This window comes from Serinus canaria, chromosome 9 (assembly GCF_022539315.1).
Source record: "Serinus canaria isolate serCan28SL12 chromosome 9, serCan2020, whole genome shotgun sequence".
NCBI classification, from domain to species: Eukaryota; Metazoa; Chordata; class Aves; order Passeriformes; family Fringillidae; genus Serinus; species Serinus canaria.
In genome coordinates this window covers 19,384,284-19,396,448 of record NC_066323.1, presented here as the reverse complement: position 1 = coordinate 19,396,448, position 12,165 = coordinate 19,384,284, and the positions used below count along the sequence as shown (strand labels likewise).

General features: G+C 46.9%; 1 protein-coding gene across 3 annotated transcripts in view; it reads right to left on the bottom strand.

Annotated features, from left to right (window-relative positions):
- Positions 1-12,165, bottom strand: part of MAP3K13 (mitogen-activated protein kinase kinase kinase 13) — a 71,734-nt gene that overhangs the window by 7,542 nt on the left and 52,027 nt on the right. For all 3 annotated transcript variants that reach the window (XM_030226915.2, XM_050977913.1, XM_050977914.1), the window contains exons 5-13: positions 10,573-10,756; positions 10,211-10,402; positions 9,209-9,367; positions 6,272-6,430; positions 4,921-5,029; positions 4,221-4,330; positions 2,940-3,056; positions 2,349-2,486; positions 645-1,368 (exon numbers count right to left, since the gene is read on the bottom strand). In XM_030226915.2, coding sequence (XP_030082775.1) covers positions 645-1,368; positions 2,349-2,486; positions 2,940-3,056; positions 4,221-4,330; positions 4,921-5,029; positions 6,272-6,430; positions 9,209-9,367; positions 10,211-10,402; positions 10,573-10,756 — 1,892 coding nt within the window. The remainder of the gene's footprint in view (positions 1-644; positions 1,369-2,348; positions 2,487-2,939; positions 3,057-4,220; positions 4,331-4,920; positions 5,030-6,271; positions 6,431-9,208; positions 9,368-10,210; positions 10,403-10,572; positions 10,757-12,165) is intronic.

The window sequence follows — 12,165 nt, the reverse complement described above, 5'->3', positions numbered from 1 at the left end:
CCCAACATTGTTGTTTTTTTACAGCCTTCTTCTATCCTATCCAACCTGTCAGCCCCTCATTCAGAGTAAGCCTTTATCTCATCCCATCCCTACAAGGTCCTAGTCCTGTCATGTTGGGGCCAAACCACACTCGTGGTCTGGTAATTACACTATTTTCCTTGACTTTTCCAGCCAGTCTCAATTTTCCTCCTCTTTGAACTCAGACTGGTTCTTATTTCGCTCACCACCTGGATGGAAGCAGGAGGAACAAAGAGCTGCTTCTGTACAACTGTGTCATAACCTCCTTTTTACTCTTGCAAAATCTTCACAAAATACAGGAGAACTATAACTTTCAGTGTAGGGGGACAATTTCTGGCAGGTGCAGCAATAGGGATGTCTTCAAGACCATGGCAAATGTTGAATCTTTGCCCTGAGACACAGCAGCACAACAGATTCTCAAAGAAACTCTCACGTGATATTACAGAACAATTTTAAAAATGCATTTATCCCTTCCTTTGGAGTAAGGCTTGAAAGCATTTTGAGACTGTTTCAATATCAAAAACTGAGTAGAACAAGCTGCAACTCAAACCAACTGGTGAAACTGCACGTAACAGAACCAGGCCCTACCAAAACCACATCTTCAAACCCTAGTGCTCTGTCCTCACCTTTTGGAGGGATCTCGCTTTGCAGGGCAGCCCTGAGGAAGCCAAGTGCTGGGGAGTGCCCAGGGCGGACACCGCCGTGCCCTGCTCCTCCAGCTTCTCCATGAACTGCGCGCTCTCATAGAGGGACACGGGGGACTGGGGGCGGCTCCCGCCCGGTTCCACAGACGCCATCTGTGCCTGGCCACTGTCCTCATCCCTGCACTGCAGGCAGGGGTCGTAGGGATCCGCCTGGCAGCACTCCCAGCGCTCGGCCGTGCTGTCCTTGCTGTCCAGGCCGCGGCGGCAGTCAGCCTCCATGGCGGTGGAGATGAGGTCGGGGCTGGAGCCCGAGACGCGGCGCTGCGCGTGGTTGCTGAGGGGGCTGCGCAGCGCGGCCGCGGGGCCGAAGTACCGCAGGTTGTTGGCGCAGGTGGCAATGTCCTGCCCGTGGGCGTGCAGCCGTGAGTGCTGCCCATGGGGACTGTGGCCGGGCTGCTGCAGCACGGCGGGGGCGTGGGGAGGGTGGGGAGGGCCAGGCTGGGGGGCGTCATCCTGCGCTGGCTGGTTTTTCAAGATCCCTGCAAATTCATTGTAGCTGCCTTTGCTGTTCCCCCGGCGGTGCCGGGGCTTGCTGCGGTACCGGCTTTTGCCACTCAGGGTTGACATCTTGGGACTTCCTGAGACTGGGGAGCCATTGGATGCTGCTTCTGTGCTGGGTATGCCCTCTGACTTCAGTAGATCTGGCCTGGGAGACAAAGAGAAGAAGTTACATGTCAAGCCACAAACAAAGAAGTGACGCCATCCCAGAGCCAGGATGAAGAGTCAGCTGGAGCCAAAAGCATTCTCTGCTTCCTAAAATTTATAGGTTGCCCTCCCCTTCAGCCGCTTGACTCCTGCATTTTGGTCCCTGTGATTCTCTCCACTCAGCATCCTCTCCATTCAGCCCATCCTCCTCTACACCCTTGTCTTGCTGTTTTTTCCAATAGCTGTCACACACTCTCCTTTTCCGCTCTTATTTTGATGTTCTCTCCCAAAATAGCTCCCTCTCAGGACCTTGGGTAGAGCATGGTTCTCACTCTGTGCATGTACAATGGTGGTGATCAGGCTGCTCATCTAAGAGCCATGTGGGGATATTAATTCAGAAGTGATTATTCACTTGTAATCCGGACTAACTCCTGAAAATCCCCAAAAAAGTAAAGACTAAGACAACGCTTCTAGAAAAAAATCATCTCCCTATCTAAAAGTCATGCAGAAGAGAAATAACTGAAAGGACAGCATGAATTCCCAAATCTCAAATCCCAAATTAATTCCTCAACAATGAATCCATCCTTCCTGAGGCCTGTCTGATTTCTACAATCCTTTGCCCTGCTTACTCTCATCCAAGTCAAGGATGATCTTGGGCAGTTAGGAATTTGAGAAAACACAGGAGATACCTCCTGTCCAAGCACCATCATCTTCTCAAAAATCACATGGACCAACAATTCATTCATTCAACCAACACATCCTGTGATTGCGTGTTTCCAGAGAGCTGGCCAGGTGGCAGGGATGGCAGGTTTCATCCCTTTCACCTTAAGATCATTAAACAATTATGGTTCTGAGGATCAGACCAGGCTTAAGTGTGAAACCCCTTTGTCCCACCCTGCATTTCATCAGGCTCAAAGGGAAGGAACTGCCCAGTGGGGATCTATCACTGGCTTGGCACAGGACTGGGTTGTTACTTCTCACCGTTTGGTCTGGCTGCCTGGTTTATGGGAGACCCCTTTCCTCTTCATCAACTTCTCCACTGTATTGGGGTGGATGATTGGTCTGACTGGGTGGCGTTTGTAAGTTCCAGGGTACTTCTTTTCCACTGCTTGTTCCCTCCTGAAACATCAGGGAAAGAAAATAAAAAGAAAACCACATCAGTTGTGTCTCTCTCCACTTGCTGCTCCCGCTGGACAGGAACTGGCTCTGCAGGGAACATGCTGCATATCCAACTGCTCTGCTGGGAAAGCACACAAACTCCTTCTAAATCAGGCAGCAAGCACAAGGCCGTGGCACACAGTCCAGGAGCAGCACTGCCATTCCCTTCATGCATGGGCCAAAGGATGCCAGCACCAAATGGGAAAGTGCCTTTCTCCAAATCAGTAGCCGCTGACAGTGGTCTGCAGGAATTCACTCCAAAGGGACCTCTCCCTTATCACCAGCAATTCCCTAACTTTTGTGGCTAGTCAGGGGACACTAAACCTACAAGTGCCACTATCCAGTTTAGAAATGAAGTGCTGTTTGTGCTCTGCTGCGTGCAGACTGCTCACATCACCATGCCCAGTCACGTACTTGATGAGCTCCTTCTCCCGCACCTCCAGCTGCAGCATGATGGCACTGAGCTCCATGTACAGGTTATTGGCTCGCTCCAGCTTCCTCTCGTAGTGCTCACGGATATCTAACGCATGTCTGAAAGGCACAAAAGGCTTTATTCCAGCCTGACTTCCATGGACCAAGAGAAGAGAATGAGGAAAAGTACAGGTGCTTTAGGAAAAGGCCTTTTAAAAGTCAAATTTGCCAGCTGTACTGCACTGAATCCCAGACACAGCTAACAGTGAATGATGACTGATTAAGAGTCTGACACAGCAATAAATCATGGTATGGTTTAGAAAGTTTTTAACAGCCTTGAAAGTGTGGCAACACTTCTCCCTAGAAGAGCTGCAAATGCCTCACACACACCCAGGAGCTCTCTGGCCAAGCCCTGATCAGCCTGTTTGCACAAAGAAGGGGCTAAATCAGCCTCTACAGAAACAGGAAAGAAATCATGTGTCTGCATTTCATTAACAGCAGGGTGTCCACACAGCTCCAGTACAGTTGAAAAATGTGGCCACCCAAAGCTCCCTAGGGACAGAGAACACTGAACAACTACTGCATCAAACTGCCTGGCCAAGGGCCCCTTTGGTTCCTCGGGTTTGACACAGAACTGCTTCTTAGAGTTTTATGTTTCTCTATCTACTGTATTTGTAATTTTGCATCACAGGATACAATTTCCCTTCTTTAAATAAACCCTCTGCTTTCATTTTTAAGTTGGTATAATCAAAATGCACTTCAGTGGGCTGTTTATATGAAGTATGTTCACTTCTCTATAATAACTAATCCAAAGGAAGTATCAGGGCAGAGAAAGCTCACAGCCAACCTCAGGATGTATTTCCCACTGAAATAGATGTCTCTGCTTCATTGCTGTTATCACAAACACAAATTCTCAGGCAGAAATATTCCCTGGGAAACACACAAGCCTTTGCCACCTTGTCTGGAGCAAACTGTTGAGACTGTCCAAAAACAGGGACAGCTCCTACTGCTTCTCTCCAGCTTCCATCAGTCAAGCAGTGCTCATGGCCTAGGCCATGCCCATGGGAATTTTAATTTCCAGGTTCACAAGGAATTGAGGCTGCCCAAATTTATACTACCAGGAATACCGGGTCCTGTTTTGGGAACCTCAGTACAAGAGGAGAATAAAAAGAGTCAGGGGCTGGAGCAGGAGGCCCTGTGAGAACCAGCTGAGGGCTCATTTAGCTAGGAAGGGAAGACTGGATAGGAAAAGCAAACAGTGGACAAAAAAGACTGTGAACACACCTCAGCTCTTCTCTCCGACGGCGAATCAATTCTTCATCCAGCCGGTGGATACAAGTTCCTTCACTTTTAATTTTCTCAAAATGTTTCTTCACTTCTTCTCTCCATTCAGCCTAGGAAAGCAATTTACTTTTAGCTATTTAGAAAGAATTGGGATCTGTAGGTGCACCACAAAAAACTCCTGGGCAATGTTGTTTGTTTCTGCAGAAAATTACAGCTTTGGGTTGAGAATGTATTTTTGTTAGCTGAATTATTTTGGGTAACACCACCGCAGCACATTTAGTGCCAGCATTTTCAAATGGTATTTACAATTTTGTGATTCCAACAGAGAATTTATAACATATCTGCATTTTCTAAGAAATATTTTTTAAAATTCCTAGAGTTCTTTTTGTCCTAAGAGAACATTTTCTTTACTTTTGGCAGTGAAAATATGTAGAAAGGTTCATGATTTTGAAAGCTCCATGATGACGCCTACCTAGAGTGATAGCCCTATTTGTCCCTTGAAACCCTGGTTCCTGCAGCAGAAGTCTCAGCAGGGGAAAGTTTGGGTAAAAGATTTCCATCCAAAAACCCATCAGATTGCCCCTCCCCAAGAATCAAACTGGAATAATGGATCCAGAATTTCTCTACTCAGTGCACCCTCCAGAATCAGATCCTTGGAGCTAATTCCACCATTCACAGGCTACAGCCTTTCCCCAGTTACCTGGGATTTGAAGTAGGTTTCCTGAGGAGTAGCCAGCACATCAGCAGAGGCGATGTCCAGGTGCATCAGCGTCTGCCGGAAGGACGGACGGTTCCGGGGCTTGCTCTGCCTGAAACAAAACACAAACACAAAACACAAACAGCCAGGGTGAGGTGAGGGATGGGCACTGCCAGCCTCTCCTGCCCTTCTGGGGTGCGGGATGGGCACTGCCAGCCTCTCCTGCCCTTCTGGGGTGCGGGATGGGCACTGCCAGCCTCTCCTGCCCTTCTGGGGTGAGGGATGGGCACTGCCAGCCTCTCCTGCCCTTCTGAAAGGCTCTCACTAGATCCTATTCTCTGAACCAAGCAGCTGACAGGTTAGAGCAAAGGAGCTCTTCTGGTTTTCTCTTTTGCTGAATACAGTTTAATTGTGCTAGAGGTGGTTTGTGATGAACCATTCTGAAGAAACAAAAGAGGCGCAAATGTTTAAGATCAGAAAATGAGACGACAGAGTGAAAGATCACAGAAAAGTACAAAAATGTTTGGATTTTTGAGTAAAAGGATCAGCACTTGAGTTTCAGGACTGACTCCACCTTGCACAGGGCAAGAGCAGCTCCTTGAGCCTCCTCTCCCCTACCAACCACCTCCTTCCACTAGGTGGGGATAACAAGTGTTTGTAGGTACTCTGTTGTACCGAGCTGCACAAGCTGCCAGAGCCCGACTGCTGCAGCTCAGGGTAAACAGCCACTGGGAGAGACCTGCACATGCTCTGGCCTATTGTCCCCTTTGTGCCATGGGGAGGATGGCTGGTGAAACCCATGGAGTGGGAAAATGCTGGAAAACTGTTTACACTGTGTCAAGATGTAATTACAAAGACAAAGCATCAATGTGAAAACCAAGACAAAGAATTTCAACTCTAATCTGGTACACAGAGGAAACTGAAAGAATTTTCTGTATCTGAACCTGGAAAATCCGTGTTCCAAATGGAAAGCTTGTATTTCTCTCTATCCAGTCCAAAAGTCAATTGCTCACAAGGGGTTTTCTGAGTGAAAAAATCAGTTCCCTTCACTCTGGATGTGGCCTCAAGGAATTTTACCCCTACTTTCCTTCCAGCTCCTTTTGTCTTCCCACAGAGCCACCTTTTATCCCCCACTTTGCTACAGCCCTCTGTGAAGGCTCCTGAAGAAGTCTTGGCATCCAGGCCTGCTGCCACAAGGAAGCAGAATCCAGAATGTTAAAACTTATTGCTCTCAGGACAAGTGTGAGAGTATCTATGAGCCCACTGCTCTGGGCTCCATATTCCCACCCTGACTCTCATGGTATTTGCTGGGAGCCAGCCCAAGGTCTGTGCTGTGTGAGGTTCAGGCTCTTACCAGGTTTGCTTCATGAGGATTTTGAAGCCATCTGGGCAGGTGGAAGGGACAGGAAGGTGGAGGCTGTTACTGCCCACTCCCCAAATGATGGCTGAAGAGTCCACATCCTTGTAGGGAATCTCTCCTGTGAGCAGCTCCCACAAAACCACCCCAAATGACCTGATGAAGAAATAAACCAGGATAAACTGAGTTCACCTAGAAGCTGTTAACAGAAACATCTGGAGCTTGAAAAAAATAATTGTTGGGTAAAACAGGGAAATAGGGATGTCTGGCTGAAAACTGCAAGTAGGTGCAACAATGGTTTTTAGCACACCAGGTAACTCCTCTGCTCCAGCACTGGGCTGAGCACAGAACCACACTGGTTTCCACCCACCCTTTCCTGCTTTTTTGTGAGATTTTTAAAGACCCTGAAAGCACATTTTCTGTACAGTTTAAGTCTTGTTCCTCTTAAATGAAAAGTCTCCAAAGTCTACTCTCAGACAGACTTTGGACTGTTCTTGCTGGTAAGAACAGATGATTGACTACTGCACAGACTGACAAGTGTCTTACAGAGACAACACAACAAAGGTTTTGTGGCTTTTTTACATTTCATTTAACTGGTTTTGTTTTCTTTTCCCTAACCTAAGGCTCCCTCTGCTGTTACCTGTAGACCCAGGTAAAAGTTTCAAGGTTTGAGACTCAGCACTACAACCACTGCAATACAGAAATTAGGAAACAAATGCTACTTGCATAACTGTCAGTACCAAAAGCACGTGAGGTGTCATGTGATATTCCTTTTGTTCTGAAGAAAGGAAGGATAAAGCAAAAGAAAATTAAGATAACTCAGGGAAAGAACCTCCAACAAGAACTGAAAGACATAGTTAAGAAAACTCACTTTGCTTCTCTTCTTTAGTGAAGTTACCAGAAAGAACCAAAAGCTTAATTTTTAACAGCAAACATTTGTTAAGCATACAATCATCACCCAGTAAAACACCAAAGAAACACCAAACTAGTCAATACAGAGGTAAACAAAATGCTGCTGAGAACCACCACCACTGTTACTGCATATCCACAACTGGGCTGTGACACAGGTGAGGCACCACCATCCCTATTTCCAAGCCAGATGTGCCACCTCACTCTGTCCCACTCCTCTGTGGGACACCAACCCTGCCAAGCTGCAGACTACAGCCAGGTGAAAGGGGAGAAGGATGTTTCTGCCTTGTACCAATATCCAGTGCTTTCATTAAGTACAGAGGAACTTTTAAGGGACAAACTACCAGGTCTGAACAACCATCAGTCAGGAAATAACTTCATGTGAAAAACACTGCACTTTCAAAGCCCATTGGTTTCAAATAATGTGTTAAAAAAAAAAAAAAGCAATAAACAAGCAGATTTTGAATATTTCTCGCCTCAAAATCCTTTTCTGCAGGAAACCAGGGCTCCAGGAGGTTGGACAAACTACCAGGGAAAGCTCATCTGGTTTCATATTTGTTATGACTAAGAACTGACAAAAGATTTCCAAGTTTCCCGATAAGATTATAGATTTATTTTTCTGCATGCTGTTAGAGATGAGAGAGAGCAGACATATAAGCAGCTCAGGAGCTGTTCTCATTTGTTGGCAACATTCATGAGCATCATTTTTATTCATCTTGAAGGAGGAATGGATGGCAAGGGAGAGTCTGAGCAATCACCACTGTGGTGAACTCCAGAGGAACTGGCACCAAAGAGCAACATCTCCATGTCACTGAGGGAAGGAGCAAAGGTTTTATCAGACAGGATGTTTAGTGAAATATTCCTGAACATGAACCACTCTAAAGTACAGAAAGCTGAGGTGGAAATCCAGCTCCACTCGTCCTCACAATCCTCACATTTGTTCAGCAGACAAATGCTCGGTGTTATTTTCTTTCCAGAACAACCCAAGTGTTATCCCAGAGGAGATGGCTGTGCTGTGACCTGGACATCCAAAATAAACATACAGGACACCACAGGCACAAGAGCAGCTGCACACCACAGGTAACATCACCTTCCCTGCAGGAATTCTTGCCCTTCAGGTCAAGCCCAGGCCAGAGCTAGAACTCCAGCAGCAGCTCCTGACTCCACTGCACCCTGGACCACCCACAGCTTTGTCCAGCAGCTCCCTGCCCTGCAGGGAAGGGACAGCATCTGAAGCTGAAAAACCACAGGAAGCAAAATCCTTCCTGGCTGTAAAGCAGGGAGAAGGGCATTTGTCCTGGCTGCTGACATTTAATATGCAGAAATAATGAGGCAGAAACAGAGATGCAGATCCCTTGAGGGCTCTGAAACCTGTGGAGATGCTTTCCAAAGGAACTCCAAGGCTGAGCCCTCTCAAGCTTTTTTAATAGCACAGAGACTGAACCATTCCTTGTGTTCCTTCAGACACAGAGCACATTCCACATCGATGGAAACTGGTTCCAAAACCCTTACAACCTGTCCTGGTTTCCTCCCTCTTGGATCTGGGACTGGATTCACTGGACTGTAATCCTGGGGCTGCCCACACAACAACCAGCCTGGTGTGCAGGAAGCACAAGGGGTGGGGAGCAGAGCAGGGGCCTCCCCACATCTCCAGCGTGCCCTGAAGAGGGCCAGAAGCGATGGAAAAACCACCCTGGCTGTGGAGGCTGCTGAGGGGGCCCTGAGCACAGAGCTGGGAGAAAGCTCTGGGCTGGATAACGACACAGGGAAGAATTTCTGCATTTGCTTCCTGCAAGACACAGATTGCACTGAGCCTTAGCTGGAACCTGCAGGTCAGCACACCTGTGTTATTTCCCTTTCCATCAGAGCCCACCAAAGCTCAGGGCACCAGGCAGAAGGAGAAATGAATAGCCCAACACAGAGCAAACCATGCTCAGGCACAGAATGAGGAAAGGACATGGAAAGAGCTGGGAAACCAAGGGACTGAAGAGAAGGTGAAGGTACTTGACCATGAACACGACTCACCAGATGTCCACCTTCTCGGAGACGGGCTCGTTCCGTATCACCTCCGGGGCCATCCACGCCACTGTCCCCGCAAAGGACATTTTGGTACTCTTGTCACTGAGCTCTTTAGATGTACCAAAATCTGAAATCTTTACTGCATCTGTGTGTGTAACCAAAACACTGGAAAAAGGAAAAAAAAAAAAGTCATCACTATTTTGTTATTTTTCTTACACTACAACAGCCACTGAAGTAAATCCTTTCTTAATCTACACAATCTCTTGATGAGGCCACACTGCTCACAAGTGTAGTACAAAAGAAAGTATTTTGTATTTTCCCCAATAAAAGCTCTCACTCTCTTTTGGGTGGTTGTGTTTTGTGCCTTAAATGCATTTCTTAATGCTACGAGTCAAAAATCAATCTCAATAAAACTGCAAATTAACAAGTAACTGAGGATCCAGAGGCAAAGCTGTACCCTAAACTGTGCTGCAAATCATCTAAAAGCATTATCTTAATGCACTGTCACAGACTAAAGAAGTAATAAACATCTAGGGAATAAGAATTTAAAGAAGTCAGAACATTTTAGTCAGAAAGCAACAGAGAAATGAGGAAGACACATTCCAGAAAACCAGGGAAATAATAAGAGAATAAGAAGGAAAACTAAAAAGGCAGGAGCAACAAAATACCCCACTTTCCAAAAAGACCAGATATCATCAAATCATTAGATATTTCCTGACTGCTGTTTATCATGGAAGATACCAGTAAAATTTCTACTCTTGTTAAGTGCCAACAAGTTGCAATAGTTTCACTCTCATTAGTTTTGAGTCAATGCGGGGCAAAAAACAGTAGAGCCTTTTGACCAAACTGTAAACTATTTCTCAAGAAAAGGAAAAAACAGCCCCAACCGAGGGATGTTTAAGCATCTGAGACTCACTTTGATGACCCGAAGAACCACAACTGGGGGATGTTTAACTTTGGTGACTTGAGGAACCCAGACTAAGGGATGTTTAAGCAGCTGAGACTCACTTTGGTGACTTGAGGTCTCGATGGATGATTTTGTGGAGGTGCAGGTAGTTCATGCCACTGGCAATCCCCGTGGACCAGTCCACCAGCAGCCGTGGGGTGACCTTCCTGCCAGCCCGCAGGACCTCGTAGAGCTGCCCGTGGGCACAGTACTCCATAATGATGCAGTAGCACGGGGCCTGGGTGCAAACTCCCCTGTCAAAGACAACACACAGTAAGGAGCAGCAGACAGACAACTGAACAGGAAGGGTGACCACCACTTTGTCCTAGACACAGCTTAGCTCCTGGATTGCAAAAACCTTCCCAGAGAACTTGAGCGAACGGCTCTTGCCTGGACAAAGCTCCTGACAAGGGTCACAACCTACTTGAAGGCGATAATGTTGGGATGCTTGAGCTTCCGCAGGTGCTTGATGTCTGTCTCGTTCTGGTCCCTCACTTTCTTGATGGCCACCTCCTCTGCCCGGAACTTGCCCAGGAACACAGCGCCCTGAGCCCCGCTGCCCAGCCACTGCAGCTCCGAGATCTCCTCGAACGGCACCTCCCACGTGTCTGGTCACAGGGGAAACAACGGGATAATGGAAAAGGTCAAGACCGTGAAAACTGTCAGAGCACACCAGGGCAGCACCTGCCACCTCCTGCACCACAGGGTGGGCTCTTCTAGAGGCAGTAGATGACATCTTCTCCTGGCACACACTGCATGTGCTCAGCCCCAACAACCCTGTCAGCCATACCAGCCACCTCCAGCCGGCTCACTCCCATCCTTCCAGCTTTTTCACCACCCTGCTAACCACTTGTGTGAGCCACTCCAGCTTGGCAGGCAACAATTTACCATACCAGGGACCCTGGACTGGCAATTTTGGGAGGAGATCCTCTACCCTGACACTGAACAAAGTGAGTGACTCCATTGAAAAGCACAGATTAGAAGAAACATTTAACATTCACAAGTTATATAAAAATATTGACGGTCTTTTTCAGATCCTGAAATAAATAAAAATAGCAAATGAAAGTCAGAGATGGCAGGCTGTAAAACACAGGGCAGCAACCACCAAGATAGCCAACAGAAAGCATATCAACCACCAGCAGCAGGCACAGAAATAGGTCCTTCCCACAACAACATCGTGTATGTCAATGTCAAGCAGCAAAACAACCTTAAGCAATTCCTCCTCTTCAGTACCCAAACAAATTTGTAGGGATAGTGCACCCATCAGAACAGAAAGCCCTGTTCCCTATCAGTCACCTTGAATTTACCTTAAATCTCACAAACAGCAGGATAAAAGGCAGGCAACTGTTTATTTACTGTAATTCAATAAAGATCTACATTTGGAGAATAAATTATTTACAGCAAACCCAACAAGTAACCCACTGATTTCTGAAATAAAAGGAAGTCACACCAGTGCAGATCTCTGTTTCAGATGACTACAAAGGTTGTCTCATCCAGACTCTGAGCCTTTGGGATGTTCCAAGGGCTGCAGCTGGGATTATGCCAAAGTGTCCATTCTAGATATTGTTATCACTGAAGGGGAACTTGTATATCCCACCTGTCTGTGGGCTGATCCCAGTTCAAATCTTTCCCTGTCCCGTCACAGGCAGGCAGGGGCTGCTGTCTCCTGTTGAGCGAGAGCTCCCCAGGCACGGGAAAAGCTGCTCTCCCCCAGAGCCAGACCCCAGCACTCCTGCTCACTGAACTAAAAACAAAAACATTTCTCATCCCCAGCAGAAATTCCCTCCCCCTTGGCAGGGCAGATTTCAACCCCCAGCACATGTTCCTTCCCAGACACAAGGCTATTTTCCATACTCATGGATCTGCTTTCAGCTCTGAACATAAACTGGCATTTAAATCTTTGGACATTTAAACACTAAAATATTTTAAATAAAGAAAATAATTAGATAATTAATAAAATTCATTCATTCATGATTAAATCAAGAAGATCTGTATTTCAATTCAATTCACACATGCA